Here is a 23721-nt window from a genome sequence, read left to right as displayed (position 1 = left end):
GTCAGAGGGAAATGGGTCGGTGTGGACTTGGAGGTGAAAGTGAGTGCTGGACTTCTTGGGCTGAATGGCCTGTTTCCACACTGTAGATGATACAATCTAAACTTTTCCATTTCATTTTTTTAGAAATGTTTTCATTCCTTACACCTTTCATATCTATTTCACTCTCTCTGGGCTCCATCTCCTCATTTCTACCCTGTCCCCCATTAAATGCCACTTTTTCCTAGCTGCCAGAAATTGCTAATTTTCTCCAACAATCTCTCTCTCTTTATCTCTCAATGACCTGGGGCTCCGCCCAGATCACGTGATGACCCAGCCTCCCGGCCAGTCTTCGGCTGAGTCCTCCTGTATCCCAGCGTGCAAATCGCCGGCAATGGCCGCCACCATGGAGGAGGAAGAGCTGGAGTGTGTGGATGAGTTAGAGGGTGTGTTGCACCTGTCTCCGGAGGTGCAGCAGGCGATCGAGCAGGTACAGGGCGGCCCTTCGAAAGTGACGGGGGGCGGGCTGAGGCTTTTTATTAACTTTGGCGAGGAGCGGGGTGAGGTGACAGTCCAGGGTGGGGTGGTATTAATTGTTTGTTGACAGCTGTCTGTCAGGGTCCTGGCCACTTGTACTGAGTCACAACAGCTCTTAGTCATCTCTCCAAACCAGTAGACTCCTTTACTTTTGCATTTTTGCCCAAACCTGTTGAGCTACGACTCACACAGCTACCAGAGGAGGTGACACAAACTGTGAACCCGTCGATTTTTAAAAAGATCAGCTCTGACTTGAGGGGTCAAATTCATAGAATCTCGACAGTGTGGAAACAGGCCATTAGGTTCAACAAGTCCACACTGACTCTCCGAGGAATAACCCTGCAAACCCATTACTCTACCCTATTACTTGATGTTTCCCCTGACTAATGCACCAAACTTCCATCCCTGAATACTACGGGCAATTTAGCATGGCCAATTCACCTAACCTGCACATCTTTGGATTGTGGGAGGAAACTGGAGTACCTGGAGGAAACCCATGTAGACCTGTGGAGAATGTGCAAACTCTACCCAGACTGGAATTGGACCTGGGTCCCTGATGCTGTGAGGCAGCAGTGCTAACCACAGAGCCAAATGGTGCACTTCTACTCGGACATTAAACTAAAAATCTTTGAACCTGCAATGCAGCACAGTCACATCTTTGGGACTGCTGCATCACAAGTACCAAATTTTCCCATTTCATTATCTCCATAAAGCAATTCCACAATTGGTGGAATATCAATACACAAAATCAGAGTATTATTCCAGACATGACACCAATGAAAATGAATTACAGTTTTGAGCTTAGAGCTGTCCTAATATATCACACAATCACCCACCAAACTTTGCTGGGCTTGTCTCCTTTAATCCATCTTGCCCAGATTCTTCAACTAATAAACAAAAATAGAAATTGTCATACAATACTGTGCATAGAAGAGCAGATCAGAGGCTGGATACTCTGCCATTATTAACTCAATTTCTGACTCCTGAGAATCTTTCCACCATCAACCATGTACAGGGCAGGACTGTGATGGTATATTATTTACTTTCCTGGATGAGTGCAGTTCCAATAACACTTAAGGAGCTTGATAGCAGGGGCAAAGGAGACTGCTTGATTGTTATCAAGCACTTCAAGTATTCATTTCTTTTGCAGTAGCTCATTTCTGACAACATCTTTCAATTCTATGAAGTCTACTGCCTAGATGGGCAAGGACAACAGGCACAAAAGATCACCAAAGCTTGCCTTCCCTCCCCTAGGTCACACATTTTCCTAACTGGGAAATATGTCACAGCTTTTTCACTGGTGGGTCAAAACCCTGAAAACATCTATAAACAGCACAGTGACTACTTTACAATACAAATACTGCTCCAACTCCAGAAAGTGTCACCATCATCTGTTAATTTGAGGGGAGAAATGCTGACTCTGTCAGTAACAGTCTCATCTTATAAATATATTTTAAAAATAATAAAGCAACATGGTGGCTCAGTGGTTAGCACTGCTGCCTCACAGCATCAGGGGCGTGGGTTTGATTCCAGCCTCTGGTGGCTGTGTGGGGAGTTTGCACATTCTCCCTGTGTCTGTGTGGGCTTCCTCCAGGTGTTGCAGTTTCCTCCTAAGGTCCAAAGATATGCAGGTTAGGTGAATTGGCCGTGTTAAATTGTCCACTGTGTTCAGGGTTGTGTAGATTAGGTGCATAAGTCAGGGGGAACCTAGAGTAATAAGGTAGAGGAATGGACTTGGGTGGATTACTCTTTGAGGGTTAGTGTGGACTTGCTGGGCCTCATGGCCTGTTTCCACACTGTCGGGATTCTGTGATTCTTCATTAGTTATTTTCTTTACACCAATTTCCCAACATTGGAAGATTATAATTAATTTTATTCCAGTATTTACCCAATTCCTGTGCAAATTGAATTCCATTCCTGTTCCTACCAAAATATCTCCATAAAGCAATTCCACAATTGGTAGAATATTAACACACAAAATCAGAGTATTATTCCAGACATGACACCAATGAAAATGAATTCATTGGAATTCTGATGAGGGGTCACTGGACTCAAAGAATTATAGAGTCATAGAGATGTACAGCACAGAAACAGACCCTTCAGTCCGACCTGTCCACGCCAAACAAATATCCCAACCCAATCTAGTCCAACCTGCTGGCACCTGGCCCATATCCCTCCAAACTCTTTCTATTCATATACCCATCCAGATGCCATTTAAATGTTGCAATTGTACCAGCCTCCTCCACTTCTTCTGGCAGCTCATTCCATACATGTACCACCCTCTGTGTGATAAAGTTGCCCCTTAGGTCTTTTTTTAAAAATCTTTTCCCCCCTCACCCTAAACCTATGCCCTCTAGTTCTGGACTCCCCCAACCCTGTGACATTAACTCAGTTTTCTCTACACAGATGCTGCTAGACCTGCTGAGTTTCTCCAACAATTTATTTTTTTGTTTCAGATGTCCAGCATCTGCAGTTCTTTGTTTTATATTAATTGGACAATACCACCTATAAGTCACCTAAAGTTCATCCAAAGATTACCATTTTCACAAGTCTGTCAATCACCTGATTAATAATTTGTTTGCAGAATTACTTGTCGGTAATGGTAAGTTGTATGTGAAAACTGGGGATCTAAAGAACTAGATGCATGCACACTACAAGGAATATCAGATGAATGGAATTGTTTAATACTAATACATGTAAAAGCTTGCATGCTAGGTGGGAACAAAACTGAAATGATTATTAAGTGATTTTTGCCTTTTTTGTTTAAATACAATGGTTAGGAGAAAGATTCAGCTGCCCTGTTTGACAAGGTGTTGATAGTGTCCTCATATTAGAAAATGACTCCAGTTGAATAAAGTTTTGAGGTGGGGTAAGTAGATTCACAAGAAAGGAGATAGCCTTGTTTGAGATCACAATAGGATCATTGTACCCAATGTATTGAGAGATTCTGAAGGAGTCATCAGGGTTAATGTAAAAGCAAATTACTGTGAATGCTGGAAATCTGAAACTGAAAATATTGGCAACTGGAGACACTCAGCCAGTATCTGTGGAGAGAGAAAGAGTTAAGTTTCGAGTTCAATATGACTCTGAAAAACTGTCATACTGGACTCGAAGTTCATGGTTGTTCTGAATCTTGCGTCATGGAAATATGTTGAGATAACAAAGGACTTCATCCAAAAACTCATTATCCTTTTGGTCAAACCTATTTACCAGAACTGTGGATAGAATCAGACTTTAAATTAACAAGTTGGAATGTAGAGAATTTGCTTGTGAGAAACAATGTCTTTTTAAGCAAAATAATTTTTTTGGGATTGGGAAGCTTTGTTCTCTTTTACCTTTGGAGATCTGGGATCATCTTAAAGCAGTTTGCAAACTCCTTTCTGGATCAAGGTCACCCCTCAGCCTCCGACACTCCAGGGGAAACAGCCCCAGCCTATTCAGCCTCTCCCTATAGCTCAAACCCTCCACCCCTGGCAACATCCTTGTAAATCTTTTCTGACAAGTTTCACAACACCTTTCTGATAGGAAGGAGACTAGAATTGCATGCAATATTCCAACAGTGGCCTAACCGATGTCCTGTACAGCTGCAACATAACCTCCCAACTCCTGTACTTAATTCTCTGACCAGTAAAAGAAAGCATAACAAATGCCACCTTCACTATCCTATCTACCTGCGACTCTACTTTCAAGGAGCTATGAACCTGCACTCCAAGGTCTCTTTGTTCAGCAACACTCCTTAAGACGTTACCATTAAATGTATAAGTCCTGCTAAGATTTGCTTTCCCAAAATGCAGCACCTCTCATTTATCTGAATTAAACTCCATCTGCCACCTCTTAGCCCAGTGGCCCATCTGGTCAAGATCCTGTTGTAATCTGAGGTAACCATCTTCGCTGTCCACCACACCTCCAATTTTGGTGTCATCTGCAAACTTACTAACTGTACCTCTAACACTCACATCCAAATCATTTCTGTCAATTTCAAAAAGTAGAGGACCCAGCACCAATCCTTATGACACTCCACTTATCACCGGGCCTCCAGTCTGAGAAACAACCCTCCACCACCACCCTCTGTCTTCTATCTTTGAGCCAGTTCTGTATCCACATGGCTAGTTCTCACTGTATTCTGTGAGATCTAACCTTGCTAATCAGTCTCCCATGGGGAACCTTGTCGAACATCTTACTGAAAACCATATAGATCACATCTACCGCTCTACCCTCATCACTCCTCTTTGTTACTTCCTCAAGTTTGAGAGACATGATTTCCCACGCACAAAGCCATGTTGACTATCCCGAATCAGTCCTTGCCTTTCCAAATGCATGTCCATCCTGTCCTCAGGATTTCCTCCAACAACTTGTCCACCACCGAGGTCAGGCTCACTGGTCTATAGTTCCCTGGCTTGTCCTTACCACCCTTCTTAAACAGTTGATGGTTAGAGCTGTTGTTCTTAAAATTGGCTAAGCATGCATTGTGAAGAATACTTCACCTCCTTTAGGAGTTGCTATCTTCAGCAAAGAAGGAGAGAAATGGCAAAATAAAAACCAGAGCTAGTGTATAAACCATGAACCATAAGAGATTTAAATGATTTTCCTGAGCTTCATGTTTCAAAAAACTGCTAGAATTAATTTAGAACTACATATTCTTTCCTCAAGATTGTACAGAGTCGGAGGTAAGCGCCTTAATGTTACTGAGAATAATAATTTTGAGTAAAGCATTTGATATGTCATTCACTGAATCACACAGGTGTTCCCCAGCCAGGATCCCTTGGACAGGGCTGATTTCAATGCTGTGGAATACATCAACACACTCTTCCCAACAGAACAGGTAGGAGAGCTGAAAGAACAGTGGATTTTTTTTTCTATGCCGTGATTTCTCAAGTGTTCTGTCAAACAGTAATTATGTTCTTCTGGATAGCTGAACTGTCCATTACAACCATCAGAAGCTACTTAATGAGTAGATCATTGCTGGATTTTTGCAGAAACCATAGTGTATTTATCTGCCAGGCATGGTTTTTAAAAACTTTATTCTTAGGAAGACATTCATTTGCTGCTTAACAATGGGGCATTTATTCTGTGTTTAGAGTTCCTTTAATGAGGCTGCTAGATAGTATAAACGAAAAATAATTGCTCATTCACTCATTACTGGTTATTGGGCATTGCTGTCTAAAAAATGGCTGCTGAATTTGTCTGCATGACAGTGACACCTGCAGTGCTTTAGTGCAGTCCTGAGAGAAGAGATATAATGCACTACTGCGAGTCTGCAGCCCAGAAATAGTTTGAAGTATTTGTGTTATTTAAATACCATTTGTACTTTTGAATTACAGACAACTCTGGGCTAGGAGTCTCTGATGGGGAAATATGCTGGTATGACGCATTCTGGTGCTTAGATCAGCTTCTCGTCCATTTGAGGCCAGATATGTTGGCTGTATAAGAAACTGTAAATAAGGAAATTAATATCAACCTTTTTCTCTGATTTCCAGAGATGCAAAATCCTGACTGAAAACACATTTCTGTTTCGTCCGTGTCTTAAAAAGTTCATAAGATAATCTTTAATCTTCTCAAATCCTTATCAATTGATACTAGTTTCTTGGTTTCAATAACAATTTTTACACTGAGTTTATGTAACAGTGGGTGTCATGTAGTTATATTCAGCTGATGGCATACTTTTCTGGAAGTGATTGGCTCTGGTTGAATTTGGCATGTGCTGCCAGCGATCATTGCATTCAGCAGATTTCTTTTGGGATTCCTCCCTATTGGCTGTGTTTGGAGTTGACATGCATCAAGGGAGCCCAAGACCAAGAGGTTTCCATTGGAACTGAGGCCTCAAGAAAATTGATTTCCATGCACTAAATGGAAGAGTAATAATCCTTATTGTGGGGCTATGTCTGGAGCGTTATCAGTGGGAGGGCAAATTTGAATACTGCTCTTTCCCTTGGCTCATGAATGTAAACAAAATGGAGGGAAGCTCATGTAGAAAGAGACAAGTGAAAGAAATAAATTGGTGGAAAATAAAATCCCATTTTCTTTTTGGAATATTCCGGATTGGTTTAAAGTTGCTAATCTGCAGGAGTTAAACAAACCCTTCAAAAATATCCTGTATAAGATTTTGTGAATTTTTAGAGATTTCTGCCACCAAGTCAAGCTTGTATAACTTTATCCATCCATCATTTTAAATGTGATTATGTGCTAGTATTTTGCAGTGATTTCCCTATGCTTTGTTAGGCATGGTGTTAGCATGTACAGAGGAACCTCCATTATCTGAAGTATACGGGTGGGGAGTATTCTGTTCAGTTAATTGAATGCCGGATAACACATTTTAGCCAAGCATCGCAACCTTAGAGTCTTGCTGGATAATCTAATATTCGGATAATAGAATGCCAGTTTCCTCTGGACATGTTTTTTCCATTTGAGGGAAATAATGAAAATACTGCCGATTTACTGATTGTCCTGATTGAAACTGTTTAGTCTGGATGGAAAAACTGCATGCAATGGCATGAGTCATAGAGATGTGCAGCACAAAACCAAACCCTTTGGTCCAACTTGTCCATGCTAACCACGTATCCCAAATCAATCTAGTCCCACCTGCCAGGACCTGGCCCATATCCCTCCAATCCATTCCTATTCATATACCCAACCAGATGCCTCTTAAATGTTGCAATTGTACCAGCATCCACCACTTCCTCTGGCAGCTCATTCCGTACATGTGCCACCTTCTGCATGAAATAGTTGCCCCTTAGGTCTCCTTGATATCTTTCCCCTCTCACCCTAAAGCTATGCCCTCTAGTTCTGGACTCGCCCACCCCAGGGAAAAGACTTTGTCTCTTTATCCAATCAATGCCCCTCATGATTTAAGAAACCTCTGAGGTCGCCCCTCAGCCTTTGACGTTCCAGGAAAACAGCCCCAGCATATTGAGCCTCTCCCTGTAGCTCAAATCCTCCAACCCTGGCAACATCCTTGTAAACCTTTTCTGAACCTTTTCAAGTTTCCGATAGGAAGGAGACCAGAATTGCATGCAGTATTCCAAGCATGGCCTAATCAATGTCCTGTATAGCGGCAACATGACCTACCAACCAACTCCAGTATTCAATACTCTGACCACTAAAGGAAAGCATACCAAACACCACCTTCACTATCCTATCTACATGCAACTCTACTTTCAAGGAGCTATGAACCTGCACTCCAAGGTCTCTTTGTTCAGCAGCATTCCCTTGGACCTTACCTTTAAGTGTACAAGTCCTGCTAAGATTTGCTTTCCCAAAATGCAGCACCTCTCATTTATTTAAATTAAACTCCATCTGTCACTTCTCAACCCATTGGCCCATCTGATCAAGATCCCATTGTAATGAGTTAACCTTCTTTGCTGTCCAACTTTGCTGTTATCTGCAAACTTACAAACTATACGTTCTGTGTTCATATCCAAATCATTTATATAAATGATGAAAAATAGAGGATCCAACACCAATCCTTGTGGCACTCCACTAGTCACAGGCCTCCAGTCTGAGAAACAACTCTCCACCACCACCCTCTGTCTTCTATCTTTGAGCCAGTTCTGTATCCAAATGGCTAGTTCTCCCTGTATTCAATGAGATCTAACCTTGCTAACTAGTCTCCCATGAGGAGTCTTGTCGAACGACTTACTGAGGTTCATTTAGATCACGTCCACTACTCTGCCCTCATAATAGTTTTTGTTACTTTTTCAAAAAACTCAATCAAGTTCATGAGACACGATTTCCTATGCACAAAGCCATGTTGATTCCTAATCAGTCCTTGCCTTTCCAAGTACATGTACATCCTGTCTTTCAGGATTCCCTCCAACAACTTGCCCACCACCAACGTCAACGTCACTGGTCTATAGTTCCCTGGCTTGCTCTTACCACCCTTAAGTAATGGTACCACGTTAGCCAACCTCTAGTCTTGACTGGCACCTCACGTGTGACTATCGATGATACAAAGGCTATGTCACTAGATTAGTAATGTGGAGTTTGAGTGCCATTTATGACAGTGGGAAATTTAAGTTCAGTTAAGTCTGGAATAGAAGTTGATATCCCCATTGGTGCCCAGGAAGCTACCAGATTGTTGCAAAATCTCAATTGGTTCTCTGTTCTACTTTTGGAGAAGGAAATCTGCCATCCTTCTGTGGTTTGACTTTTCAGGCTCATGGCTACAAGATTGACCCTTGATTGTTCACTAATATGGTCTGGTTAAAGTGCAGCAGGTCAGGCAGCATCCAAGGAACAGGAGATTCGAGGTTTCAGGCATAAGCCCTTCATCAGGAATGAGGAAAGTGTGCTAAATTACCAAACTGGCTATCTGACAGTAAGGAGGGAAGAGGCAAATACTTCCCAAATATTGGGAAGGCTAAAGCATCAAATTCTTTTCCCTAGCCACAGCAATCATCTCTGTTCCAGGCAACTGAGACTAAGCCTGCCTGTTTGCAGTTTTGATTTCATGTCTGACTTTGTGATGGGTTTTTGATGGCACTTGCTACGACTATCTTTTTCTGCCTCCAATCTGTGGCTCAATTGCCTCGTTCACTTTCCTCATTCCTGATGAAGGGCTTATGTCCGAAACCTCGAATTTCCTGTTCCTTGGATGCTGCCTGACCTGTTGCGCTTTAACCAGCAACACATTTTCAGCTCTGATCTCCAGCATCTGCAGACCTCACTTTTTACACTAATATGGTCTGCTGAGCCATGCTGTTGGTTCAAGACCACTATGAAGTGAACTACTGCAGTATTCAAGATCCCTCCTTTTAGTGATCGACAAATGAGTTCTGGCCTTGTGAAATCACACCCATATCCTGTGAATGAATAAAATCAGCCTGTATTTAATCAAGCACGAATGTGAAGTGAATCTCATTTGTTACTGTGGGTGGCCAAATTTGGCATGGATTTCAGATGTAGGCTGCGTTTGCAATAATACTGCAATGTCATTAGACAGGACCACTTTGTATTGATGCTATAATGTGACTACCTCCTGGTTACTTTGAAAGCAGACAATTCAACAGATGTACAATAGGATCAACTCTTTTGCCTTACCGTAGTTCTAAGGCTAGCACTTTAAGGAGGGACTATTCAAATTACATGTTTTTGTTCTTGGAGAATTGATGACCTTTTCTGATTTTTGACAAAGTTGATCACGTATTCTCCTCCATTGTCATCCAGATGCATAGTACTGCACTTGCCTTGCTCTGTTCTTATCTATCTGTTATAGCCAGTGTGCCATTTCCCACAATGGCTCCACTTCTTGCACTTGTACTATTATGGTCAGTGTCGCCCAGAGATCTATCCTCTTATTTCCCATCTTTCAGGTGCTCCTTGGTGACATTATCCAAGGTACCTTCCTACTTTTCATATGTGTGATGTTTACATTTAGCTGTAGCTCTTCATTGTCGCTCTGAATTTCTCCACTGTGCTAAATTATCAAACTGGCTATCTGACAGTAAGGAGGGAAGAGGCAAATACTTCCCAAATATTGGGAAGACTAAAGCATCGAATTCTGTTCCCTAGCCACAGCAATCATCTCTGTTCCAGGCAACTGAGACTAAGTCTGCCTGGTTGCAGTTTTGATTTCATGTCTGACTTTGTGGTGGGTTTTTGATGGCACTTGCTACAACTATCTTTTTCTGCCTCCAATCTGTGGCTCAATTGCCTCGTTCACACCTTTGTTACTTCTGGATTTGACTGTTCTAATGTTTGCCTGAAAGGTCTTGTTTCTTATGCAGAGGAGAATATACAAGAAGAATAACTTTTAATTACCTTCTGCTGCATCAGCTGCAAGACTTGGAATTTTTGGAGGGATAGGGCCAGGTGCTGGCAGGTGGGACTGGTTTGGGTTGGGATATCTTGTTGGCATGGACAGGTTGGACCGAAGGGTCTGTTTCCGATTATAGATGCTATAATCCCTTTGTTTCTTTACCTTTCTTTCCTTTAAAGTTTGTTTTGGCTATCTGCCAAGACACAGCCTTATGTGACAAGGTGTCAATATTTACTTACAAATGCTTCTGTGTAACATGGGACATTTTATGACGTTAAAAATGTTGTATAAATACACTTGTTATTGATCTGGTTTGTGTTGGGATGCCAGTTGTGTGATTAAGTTAATTGCATTGTGAGTACTCAATTGGTAACTTTTCTATGTGAGTGAGCCAACACATTAACTATGTTAGATGGAGTGATTTTGATGTATATAGTTAAAAGAAATTAAGATTGAAAGAATCGATATTTGCTTGAAGAATTAACTGTGCCTTATTTGTTGTACTCCACTAGGAGTCACTGTTTTACTGAGTTTAAAGCAGCTCTTTGTTTGGAAACTGAGTGTTCTCATTCTTGCTTTTCTTTCTCCCCTAAGTCTTTGGCCAACATTGATGAAGTTGTAAACAAGATTAGACTAAAAATCAGGTAAGTGCAATAAACTGTTGTCCCTTGATTGGTAGGAAAGATTTCACAGTGTGCCAGTTAAGTGTCTCATTTGAATGTACATATTTGAAGATTGATAATTTCTATTCTTGTGACCTGTTTGACAACAACAGTAGTTTTTGGTTTACTTCACTTGATGGTCTTGTGCAGCAGAGTCCCCTGCTCCAACCTGCACCCTCTGTAGCCACACCCCTCCCCTCACATGCACACCCTCAGTCCATCATTGGCTGTGGCATTATCTGCTTTACTCTTATATTACCCCAAAGCTTCTCTGCATTGCCGGCTTCCGCACTTCCTTAAAACCCATCTTTGACTTGCTTTTGATTATTCCTTTGATTATCTTTGCTATTCATTTTCTTAATTTCACTTCCACGAAGTACCTTAAGGTATTTTTCTATGTTAAAAGTGTTATATATATGAGTTGTTAGGTACTGAGCTGGTTACATGTACATAATGTTATCTCGATAATGTACACAGCTATATTGCAACAAAACAATCTGAACATGGGAATGGGATATATTAACTAGTTTCATTTAAAAAAAGTTATTTTTTTTAGTGACAGTGACAGTGCTTGTTGTATGTGTTTACGTGTTGATATTATTAACACTAACTTCCAACTTGTTATTGTTCGATGATATGGGTATGTTTTTCTCTACTTCTAATTCCTGGTCACTTATAGATCAAGTGATGAGGTGACGAGTTTGGCCTCAGCACTGACCTTTGGAGTCACCATTTTGCAGCTTCCCCAGCAAAGCAATTGTTCCTAATATTGAACTCTCACTATTGTGGTGCCCTAAGGACTGCATTAACTGGAAATCATTAATTTTAACCACTATAGTTTCCTGATCATAAAGAACTGCTGTATTATTTCCAATTCTTCCTTCACTTTGAGAGTTCTGTACCTTGTTTTCAAATCATTCTCTTCCCCCCCCACCACCCTCCCCGCACCGCCCCGTCCCCTGCTCTCTACCCTCCTTTTGAAATCTCAGGTACACTCCTGCAATTCAGGACTTCTGAACTTTCCCGATTGTATTTTTTGCGTATTTTAGTTGCCATACCTTTGACTGTGGAAGCCCAAATCTCTGGAACTCCTTCCCACTTCACTGCTTTTCTTTCCTCCTTTAAGACACCCTTTTAACTTAGTTATTTGACCAAGCTTTTGGTCATCTGCCCTAAAATCAAATTATGTGGCTCAGTGTTAAATATTGTTTGATAACACTCCTATGAATATGATTGAGATATTCTGCTATGTTAAGGGCAGGGTATAAATGTATGTTATTTTATGTGGGACTTTTTAATATATTAACTTGTCAGTCTTCAATGGCAATACGCACAAGTTATCAAAATGAAGTGTAACATTCAAATGTGATTATTGAGTGTAATCAGAATGTGACTAATTTCAATGGCATTTTCCATTGTGGAAATGAAGGATTTTGTAATGCAGATAAATACTAAGGGATTGCACCAAAATATAAATTATACTTTTTATACAAAGTTTGTGTAGATTTAGGCATTTTACATGCTGTATTCACTTTGCATGCAGTATTTGCAAATAGCATGTGCATGAGACTTATTGGTATGATTCCATAAATGCTAGTAAAAATGTTCAAGCACCTTGTAGCTGATGACCTGACTGAGTGAAAATTATAAGGGGTCTTGTCTACATTAAGTCTGTGAAACATTAATCTCTTGATTTCTATGTCAGGTTTCAGTTTGCTAATCTGTCTCCATTATTTCTATTGATTGAGATTGACGACATTAATTTATGAGTAAATTCAAAGGTAGGTGGTAGGTTTTATTATTCGTTCACTGGACATGGAAGTTGCTAACCGCGCCAGTGTTTATTACCTATTGTAATTGCCCAGAGGGAAGATCACAGTCAACCACGTTGCTATGGGTCTGGAGTCATAAGACAGCTTTCTTTTTGTAAATCGAAGAGTGTGGTGCTGGGAAAGCACAGCTGTTCAGGCAGTATCCGACAGGCAGGAGAATCGACATTTCGAGAATAAGTTCCTGATGAAGGGCTTATGCTCGCAAAATTGATTGTCCTGCTCCTTGGATGCTACCTCGACCGGCTGTGCGTTTCCAGCACCACACTCTTCGACTCTGATCTCCAGTGTCTGCAGTCCTCAGTTTCTTTAGTTTCTTTTTCCAAAGGACATTAATGAACCAGATTGGGTTTTTTTGACAATCGGCAATGGTTTCATGATCATCATTACACAGTCTTAATCCCAGATTTTTATTGCTCTCAAATTTCATTGTCTGCTGTTTCAGGCTTTCATGGGTCCCCATGAAATTACCTGAGTCACTGGATAACGCCGCTAGAATATCATCACCCCTTAAATTAGTTAGTGTCTGATCGAAATATTTCAGGATAGCCGAGTAAAGTGCATCACTTTCACAGTAATTAAATTACCAACCACTCTTTGTTTGTAGAGGTGTTTCTTAATTTCACTCTATTATTTATGCTATACTGTTGTAAGTCCTAGACTCTCCAGTAGCAAAAACAAAGTATGTAGGGAGCTATTGGTTTCCCTTGATATCTTAAGTATTGATCAAATCTTATCCTTAATTGTCCAAATTTCAGGGAAATACATCCATTGTTTGATTACTGTTTGCAGTTTAACCCTTAAGAGTCCAGATATCATTCTGGTATATCTACATTGGATTTCCAAAACCGTTACATTCTTCTGAAGATTTGGTGCCCAGAACTGCTCATAGTATTCTAGGATTGCAGGGTTTCCTAATCTAATTAGAGTTTTAGATAGCTGTGATAGCATTTTTAATCTCTGTATTCTAGTCATTCAGATTAAAGGCTAACATTCCATTCACTATTTTGATCATTTCCTATAGCTGTCTATGATGCTTTAATGTTTTATGTACCTGGATCTTTACTGGTTGTGGCTTTTCACCAGTTGAAAAGCACTTTAATTTATCCTGTTATGCCCTTCTTTGTGCATATATTGAAGTACATTTGCCACTGTTTTGAGCATTTACTTGATCTATGAATTTTTCTTGTAACTCTATATCCATGTTGCGCTCAATGCCACTTATTTTTCTATTCTCGAATTTGTGGTTGAAGGTCAACTGAAGATTTATAAGCTCTTCAAATGTGCTAACTGAAAATTACTTTTAATCATTTCTCAGCAATTAATACTAGGCTAACTGGTATATAGTTTCTGACTTTTCCCATGTTGCCTTTGTTGCAGTGGAATATGTGATTTTTCCAGTTGACAGGACCAGTTCCTGAATTCAGGGAATTTTGCAAGGTTATAGTTAGAATACTGCCAATGTTTTCACTTACGCCTTTCTAAAACTCAGTAGTGGAGACCCTGCAGTCACGGGAATTTGTCACTCTTCAGTGTCATTATTGTCCTAATTAATGTTGTTTTACATATTCAAAGTCACAGTTGAAAAGTGTGATGCTGGAGAAAGCACAGCAGGTCACCCCTCACTTCTGAAGCTTCAAAATTAAACTCCATCTGCCACTTCTCTGCCCATTGGCCCATCTGGTCAAGATCCTGTTGTAATCTGAGGTAACCCTCTTTGCTGTCCACTACACCTCCAATTAATTTGTGGAAATATTGTTGCATTTTTTAACATGAATTGTTTTGTGTCATGGATTGTAATCATGGATCACCCATGGTGGGCATATTGAACGTGTTTTTTAAGAGGACTGATGTAGCCGCATGACTGTAGCCTCATGAACATCTCTGACATTAATTGTTCCACTTTTGGCCCCACCTTCAGTTGTCTAAGCATTAAACGTGGGAATGCCTTCCCTGCATCTCCCCGTCTTCCTGCCTCATTTTACTTATGTAAGACAGTCATTAAAACCAGCTTATTTGGCAAAGGTTTTTTGTTTTGTGACTTTTTTTTAATGGTTTGGTGTCATCTGTTTTTTAGTATAATGCTTCTGTGATATTTCTTGGGACTTGTGCATGCAAGTCAAAGTCACTTTTTATGCAAAAATGCAATGGTTCATATACATGGAAGCAAATGTATTGCCATGTTAAAAAAGAGCTGTGTCCAAATTATGTCTAAATTTTGACAGCGACTGTGTGGATGACAGCCAGGGAGTATGCATTAAAGGTTGGACTTTGTGCTTTTTATTGTATAATGTCCTTGACATTAAGAAATACGTTTTTTACAATTTACTGCATGAAATATAACTTGTGGTTGCATCCCTTTCAATTGCAAAGTTCGCATATGTTTAGTACTGAAAAATTCAAATGAGCGATCACCCTCTCCACTAAGTGATAGAGATGTGTGCCACTTAGGTCCATGTTGTCTTGAAATTTCAATAAAGGTATATTGTAAGGCCTGTCGTCATGACTGCTACCCATCAAGACCCACAATCACTCAGCCCAAAACAGAGAATTTCCTTACGGCCCAAGTTCTGGATGTTTTTAGATGTATTCCAGACTTTCAGTTCTTGAAAGCATGGCATCCTGTATCCATAAGACGCCTGTTTTATTATGTCATATTTTTGCAAGCATTTGTTCTTGTAATGAAATTGAAGGTTTATTTATTGGATTTCTTTTCCTGGTCAAAGTATACAGGGTTAAAATGAAATATTTCTAGCTAATTCAGAAAAATGTAGAGAGCACACGTGATAAGTGATAGACTTTTGTTATGCACAATTTGGTTCTTCCCTTGGAACAGAAAAGTGACTTAATACATCTGTTAAATAAATGCAGATTTATGAGTTCTTTCGTGTCCTGCAGCTCCCCTGATAGCTGCGTAAATATGGACATCCTAAACGTAGACAATTTTAGCTTCAAAGTGTGACATTGATTATCTTGTTTTCAAGAGATAAGCCTGGGCCTTGGAGGCTCACAAACGGCTGATTGTCCAAAGGCAGCTCTGAGAAAAACAATTTTTGTTCCAGGAAGTTTTCAAAGCAATTTGCAGCTATATTTTGAGCTGCATGACAAGAAAACTGCCTCCTCAGTGATAGTAGGCTAATCAGGCTCTGTCATAGCATGTAGCCATGTAATGAATGAGAACTGTGCGTATAGAGTAATCTTTCAGTTGGGGATTAGTAAAAGAGGTCTTGACATTTCAAAGGGAATAATATTTGTAATTACTATTTATACTGAGTACTGACCTTTTACCTGTTTAATGCTCTGGATTTTGTAGTTTATCAATTTTTTTTTCTTTAGATTTCCTACAGTGTGGAAACAGGCCCTTTGGCCCAACAAGTCCATACCGACCCTCCGATTGTGACCTAGAATTTAGTGTTTATTTAGAGTTTGTGGCAGCGCATGCTGTATTTAGTAAATCCAGACGATAGTGACAAGAATGTCTGTCTGATTTTTTAAAAAATTGTCCAGATAATAGTCAATGTTCATGAATCCTCAGAAAAACATTTAGTGAGATCCTGAGAACACCTCTGTATTTGAGTGTATTTTGCTGACGACAGATTTTTTTTTTGTAATTTATATAAACGAAGCATTGCAGTTTTTTTGACAACTATCTGTAGAGTTTTTTCTGTATTTGTGATCCATCTTGATCCCAGTTGCATTTATAAATGTTGCAATCAGAGCTTCCATAGTTCTGCAATGTAGCTGTTGAAATGCCTGATGTATTATAAATAAAGCCAGAACACCGCTAGTCAAAGAAATCCAATGCTGTTGCACTCTTTTATACCTCACTGAAAATGCTGAGCTATTGTATAACTGAGGAAAAGAAAAATGTGGCCAATGCTTGCAGATCTCTGTTGATTGATTTTGCATATGCTGTTAACTTTTTTTATTATTCTAAGTTCCCTGGAATGAAATATGTGCCTCTTCATAGGACTGAAACCATCAGTCAGTATCATTTACTTCTGCACACCTGTGATTGGAGCTGAGTATGCATTAGTATGTGTACATTTTGGAGGCTGTTCAAGGTCTGGGCTGTGATTTACTTTTGACTCTTATTAACCTGATGGAAAATAATGACTTTTTTTTTAGAAAACGTATCTGATCACAGTTTTTCCCCTATTTCTGGAACTGGGAACTTCTGCTGACTTTTCTTACTGTTCTACATTGTTGAGTGAAAGGATATTTTTGTACATTAACCAACTCTAGTTCTTCCCCAGGCTACGTATGCACTGAGAGCATGACCTGCTGGCAGTGTTGCTGCAAGATGCATAGGTGTATACTTCAGAGTGGCAGTGTTGCACTTTTGAGTCCCCTCTGTCCAGATGAGATCCATCAGCTGAGTGGGGAAATTGCATCTTTCCATTGAGATTCAAGCATCCACATCAAAAGATGCTGAATGTTTTATGATATTGGTTTGTTGCCACTTACACAAAGTGGCAAGCCAGAGACAAAAATCATGGAACAATTAGTAACAAATCCCGGGTGGCACAGTGGCTCAGTGGTTAGCACTGCTGCTTCACAGTCCCAAGAGCCAGGGTTTGATGTGGATTTTGCACATTCTCTCCTTGTCTGTGTGTTTCCTCCAGGTGCCCAAGTTTACTTCCACAGTCCAAAGGTGTAAAGTAGATTGGTCATGCTAAAATTCCCATAGTGTCCAGGGGTGTGCAGACTAGGTGGATTAGCCATGAGAAATGCAGGGTTACTGGAATAGGGTAGGGGGTGGGTCTGGGTGGGATGCTGTTTGGAGCAATTCTATGAATTCAGCATAAACAGCTTAGCAGAGAGTGTGGTTGTAATGTGGAACTACCTTTCACGTGGAATGGTTCTGGTGATTAGCATAGATATATTTAAGTGGGTTGCTATACCTTCATGGGAAGGAATAGAATTGAAGAGCAAAACAAACCAAATGTTGTGGATGCTGGAAACCTGAAATAATAAAAAAATGTTCAAGCAATTCAGCAGATCTGGCAACATTGATGGAATGAGAAGTAGAGTTAAAGTTTCACATCCCATACGACTCAAGTCGTATGACTCTCAAAATGATCATGTTAACTCTATTTCTCTTTCTGCAGATACTGTGAGACCTGCTAGGTTTTGCAACTTTTTTGTTTTTTATTTATTAAGGAGTTGAAGAATATATTCATAGGATACAATTAACTAAAGTGGAAAGAGACTTGTGTGGAGCTTGAAATCTGAAGTAAACTGTGATGAAGGACCCGAAACATCTCCTACTGAAGTAAACCTGTTAGCCTGAATGGTTGAGAGAGAGTGTATGAAGAGGGGTGGGGGACACATGAGATGTAAAGGAATGGGGAATTGGGCAGGTAGAGAGAGAGAGAGAGAGAGAGCGAGCACGCATCAAGAGATGCAAAAGGGTTGGGATGGGATGGGGGGGGGGGGGGGTGGAGAGCACACACAGAGGCGTAGAGATGTACAGCACGGAAACAGACCCTTCGGTCCAACCCGTCCATGCCGACCAGATATCCCAAACCAATCTATTCCCACCTACCAGCACCCGGCCTATATCCCTCCAAACCCTTCCTATTCATATCCCCCATTTAAATGCCTCTTAAATGTTGCAATTGTACCAGCCTCCACCACACCCTTTGACAGCTCATTCCTCCACGTACCACCTTCTGTATGAAAAAGTTGCCCCTTAGGTCTCTTTTATATCTTTCCCCTCTCACCCTAAACCCCAACCCCAGGGAAAAGACTTTGTCTATTTATCCTATCCATGCCCCATATAACTTGTACACCTCTATAAGGTCACCCCTCAACCTCCAATGCTCCAAGGAAAACAGTCCCAGCCTGTTCAGTCTCTCCCTCTAGCTCAAATCCTCCAACCCTGGCAACATCCCTGTAAATCTTTTCGAGTTTCACAACATCTTTCCAATAGGAAGGAGACCAGAATTGCACACAATATTCCAACAGTGGCCTAACCAATGTCTTGTACAGCCGCAGCATGACCTCCCAACTCCTGTACTTGATACTTTGACCAATAAAACAAAGCATACTAAATGCCGCCTTCACTATCCTATCCACCTGCAACTCCACTTTCAAGGAGCTGTGAACCTGCACTCCAAGGTCTCTTTGTTCAGCAACACTCCCTAGGGCGTTACCATTAAGTGTATAAGTCCTGCTAAGATTTGCTTTCCCAAAATGCAGCACCTCGCGTTTATCTGAATTAAACTCCATCTGTCACTTCTCCGCCCATTGGCCCATCTGGTCCAGATCTTGTTGTAATCTGAGATAGCCTTCTCCCCTGTCCACTATATCTGCAATTTTGGTGTCATCTGCAAACTTACTAACTGTACCTCTTATCCTCACATCCAAATATTTATGTAAATGACAGAAATGAGTGGACCCAGCATCGATCCTTGTGGCATTCCACTGGTCACAGGCCTCCAGTCTGAAAAACAACCCTCCTCCACCCCCCTCTGTCTTCTACCTTTGAGCCAGTTCTGTATTCAAATGGCTAGTTCTCCCTGTATTCCATGAGATCTGACCTTGCTAACCAGTCTCCCAAGCGGAACCTTGTCGAATGCCTTGCTGAAATCATAGATCTCATCTTCTGCTCTGCCCTCATCAATCCTCTTTGTTACTTCTTCAAAAAACTCAATCAAGTTTGTGAGACATGATTTCCCACGCACAAAGCCATGTTGACTATCCCTAATCAGTCCTTGCCTTTCCAAATACATGTACATTCTGTCCCTCAGGATTCTCTCCAACAACTTGCCCACCACCGACATCAGGCTCACTGGTCTATAGTTCCCTGGCTCATTCTTACCACCCTTCTTAAACAGTGGCACCACGTTAGCCAACCTCCAGTCTTCCGGCACCTCACTGGTGACTATCGATGATATAAATATCTCAGCAAGAGGCCCAGTAATCACTTCTCTAGCTTCCCGCAGAGTTCTTGGGTACATCTGATCAGTTCCTGGGGATGTATCCACCTTTATGCGTTTCAAGATATCCATCACTTCCTCCTCTGTAATATGGACATTTTGCAAGGTGTCACCATCTATTTCCCTACAGCCTATATCTTCCATGTCCTTTTCCACAGTAAATACTGATGCAAAATACTCATTTTAATATCTTCCCCCATTTTCTGCGGCTCCACACAAAGGCAGCCTTGCTGATCTTTGAGGGGTCCTATTCTCTCCCTAGTTACCCTTTTGTCCTTAATATATTTGTAAAAACCCTTTGGATTCTCCTTAATTCTAATTGCCAAAGCTATCTCATGTCCCCTTTTTGCCCTCCTGATTTCCCTCTTAAGTATACTCCTACTGCCTTTATACTCTTCTAAGGATTCACTAGATCTATCCTGTCTATACCTTACATATGCTTCCTTCTTTTTCTTAACCAAACCCTCAATTTCTTTAGTCATCCAGCATTCCCTATACCTGGCAGCATTTCCTTTCACCCTGACAGGAATATACTTTCTCTGGATTCTTGTTATCTCATTCCTGAAGGCTTCCCGTTTTCCGGCCGTCCCTTTGCCTGTGTACATCTGCCTCCAATCAGCTTTGAAAAGCTGTGGGAGGGGGCTGTGTGTGTGTGTGTGTGTGTGTGTGTGTGTGTGTGTGTGTGTGTGTGTGTGTGTGTGTGTGTGTGTGTGTGTGTATCCAGGGTTGAGGGTGTGAAAGGGTGATTATGAAAAATGAGGCAGAGAGAAATGGTCAGAGATTGGGGAGAGAGCTGCTCTCCACAGTTGGATTGTAATAGTTAGGTGATTTTTAAATTAATCGTATTTTAATTAGATATGTCTTGTATTCATGCCCCGATTAATTCCTCTACCTTGTCCCACCTCTCTCCAAGGGCTGCGTTAGGATTTTAAAATATGCTCTGAACAAATCTGATATTTGGATATCACTACAGCAAGAAAACTCACTTATCAAAAGTATAGGAGTAAAGGGATGCAAGTTTTAAAAAAAAAGTCAGTCTTCATTTCAGCTGTAACTGGTACAAAAGGTTCAGAAGTTTCAGAAATTGCCTTCAGTGCCAGTGATATAATTATCAAGTAAAGCTTCCCTCAGCCAATAACCAGCTGGTTTAGGTTTTCATTTAGCCCAGTCCAATATGCATTTTAAACATTCTAGTTGTCAGTTGCTTTGCCTTTTGCTGTGAAACTATTTTGTGGATAAATCTTCAATTATTTTTGGTCTTGGAATATTGCTCTTTCTTCATGAACTTTGCTTTAAATTTGTATCTGTGATTGGAGTTTAAGACAAAATTATTGTTTTTGAGGTTTGGAATATCTATAGCAGTCTCTATATTCATGAGACAATAATATTGAGTTGCAGCTAATCGAAATTTGAATTGCATTTAAGCTCGACGTATGATTTTAAAAGTCACATCCTGGAGGATTAGGTTACTTTTTGCTATCGAGTCACCATCAATTCTTTCGCTTTATCTTCTAGTTTCACGAGGGAGGATGTAGCCTCTTCGCCAGTATCCTGTTTCCACTTACACACTCAGTTGGCTGTACAGAGGCTACATTCCACTGCTGCAAAAACTCTTTAGGATAAAAATGCTTCCTTTTTTGTAGCTGTCTTATAACCTAAATCTTTTAGAAATAACACCAAACTTTACTTGTAAGTGTTGTGACTGGGGAAGTATGTTACCGCACAACCCTTTGAATGCTTGCTGTAGTTTATCTGTGGAGAAAATGAGGACTGCAGATGCTGGAGATCAGAGCTGAAAAAATGTGTTTCTGGAAGAGCGCGGCAGGTCAGGCAGCATCCAAGGAGCAGGAGAATAGATATTTCGGGCATAAGCCCTTCTTCAGGAATGAGGAAGGTGTGCCAAGCAGGCTAAGATAAAAGGTAGGGGGGAGGGACGCTGGGAATGCGATAGGTGGAAGGAGGTTAAGGTGAAGGTAATAGGCCAGAGAGGGGGTGGGGGCGGAGAGATCGGGAAGAAGATTGCAGGTCAAGAAGGCGGTGCTGAGTCTGAGGGTTGGGACTGAGATAAGGTGGGGGGAGGGAAAATGAGGAAGCTGGAGAAATCTGCATTCATCCCTTGTTGTTGGAGGGTTCCTAGGCGGAAGATGAGATGCTCTTCCTCTAGGCGTCGTGTTGCTATGGTCTGGCGATGGAGGAGGCCAAGGACCTGCATGTCCTTGGCGGAGTGGGAGGGGGAGTTAGTGTTCAGCCACGGTGCAGTTGGGTTGGTTGGTGCGGGTGTTCCAGAGGTGTTCTGAAACGTTCTGCAAGTAGGCGGCCCGTATCCCCAATGTAGAGGAGGCCACATTGGGTGCAGCGGATGCAGTAAATGATGTGTGTGGAGGTGCAGGTGAATTTGTGACGGATATGGAAGGATCCCTTGGGGCCTTGGAGGGAAGTGAGGGGGGAGGTGTGGGCGTAAGTTTCGCATTTCTTGCAGTTGCAGGGGAAGGTGCCGGGAGTGGAGGTTGTGTTGGTGGGGGGTGTGGACCTGACTAGGGAGTTGCGGAGGGAGTGGTCTTTCCGGAACGCTGATAGGGAAGGGAAATATGTCCTTGGTGGTGGGGTCCGTTTTAGAGGTAGCGGAAATGACGAAGGATGATACAATGTATCTGGAGGTTGGTGGGATGGAAAGTGATGACCGGTGGGGTTCTGTCCTGGTGGCGATTGGAGGGGCGGGGTTCAAGGGCAGAGGAGCGGGAAGTGGAGGAGATGCGGTGGAGACCATAGTCAACCACGTCTGAGGGGAAATTGCGGTCTTTGAAGGAGGAGGCTATCTGGGTTGTTCGGTATTGGAATTGGTCCTCCTGGGAGCAGATGCAGCGAAGGCGAAGGAATTGGAAATAATGGATGGCATTTTTACCGGGGGCAGAGTGGGAGGAGGTGTAATCTAGGTAGCTGTGGGAGTTGGTTGGTTTATAGTAAATGTCCGTGTTGAGTTGGTCACCTGAGGTAGAAATGGAGAGGTCTAGGAAGGGGAGGGAGGAGTCTCAGACGGTCCAGGTAAATTTGAGGTCAGGGTGGAAGGTGTTGGTAAAGTGGATGAACTGTTCAACCTCCTCGTGGGAGTACGAGGTAGCGCTGATACGGTCATCGATGTAGCGGAGGAAAAGGTGGGGGGTGGTGCCAGTGTAGCTGCGGAAGATGGACTGTTCCACATATCCTACAAAGAGGCAGGCATAGCTGGGGCCCATGCAGGTGCCCATGGCTACTCCTTTGGTTTGGAGGAAATGGGAAGATTGGAAAGAGAAGTTGTTCAGAGTGAGAACTAGTTCAGTCAGTCGAAGGAGGCTGTCAATGGAAGGGTACTGGTTGGGTCGGCGGGAAAGGAAGAAGCGGAGGGCTTTGAGGCCTTCGCGATGGGGGATGGAGGTGTACAGGGACTGGATGTCCATCGTGAAGATAAGGCATTGGGGGCCGGGGAAGTGCAAATCATGGAGGAGGTGGAGGGTGTGGGTGGTGTCCCAACCATAGGGTGGGAAGTTCTTGGACTAAGGGGGACAGGACCATGTCGAGGTATGCAGAGATGAGTTTGGTGAAGCAGGAGCAGGCTGAGACAATGGGTTGGCTGGGGCAGTCAGGTTTGTGGATTTTGGGCAGGTGAGCCACAGGTCTCTTTCTAAAAACGGAAAGAACTGCAGAAACTGGAAATCGGAAACAAAAGCAGAAATTGCTGGAAAATCTCAGCAGATCTTGAGGCACCTGTGGAGAGAAATCAGAATTAATGTTTAGGATCCACTAACCCTTCAGACCTGATTAGTAGCTCGTAAAAAGTTGGTTCTTGAGCAGATGATCCGTGTAAGGGAATGGGGTAAAGGGTTAAAAATAGGTGGAGATCGAAGCCAGACCCCAAGAGAGAGAAGATTTACAAGGATGTTGGCAGGGTTGGAGGGCTTGAGCTATAGGGAGCGGTCAAATAGGCTGAGGCTGTTTTCCTGGAACATCGGAGGCTGAGGGGTGAGGTGTATAGAGGTTTATAA

At 41.8% G+C, this 23721-nt stretch overlaps 1 protein-coding gene across 1 annotated transcript in view; it reads left to right on the top strand.

Annotated features, from left to right (window-relative positions):
• The first annotated feature begins 365 nt into the window (after positions 1–365).
• Positions 366–23721, top strand: part of vps53 (VPS53 subunit of GARP complex) — a 234501-nt gene continuing 211145 nt past the window's right edge. The window contains exons 1-3 of the mRNA XM_060848004.1: positions 366–466; positions 5255–5335; positions 10862–10911. Of these exons, the coding sequence (XP_060703987.1) occupies positions 371–466; positions 5255–5335; positions 10862–10911 (227 nt within the window). The 5' untranslated portion in view covers positions 366–370. The remainder of the gene's footprint in view (positions 467–5254; positions 5336–10861; positions 10912–23721) is intronic.

Source organism: Hemiscyllium ocellatum, chromosome 31 (assembly GCF_020745735.1).
Source record: "Hemiscyllium ocellatum isolate sHemOce1 chromosome 31, sHemOce1.pat.X.cur, whole genome shotgun sequence".
Taxonomy (NCBI): Eukaryota; Metazoa; Chordata; class Chondrichthyes; order Orectolobiformes; family Hemiscylliidae; genus Hemiscyllium; species Hemiscyllium ocellatum.
The sequence above is the reverse complement of the archived record's forward strand: the minus strand, read 5'-3'. Positions and strand labels throughout refer to the sequence as shown.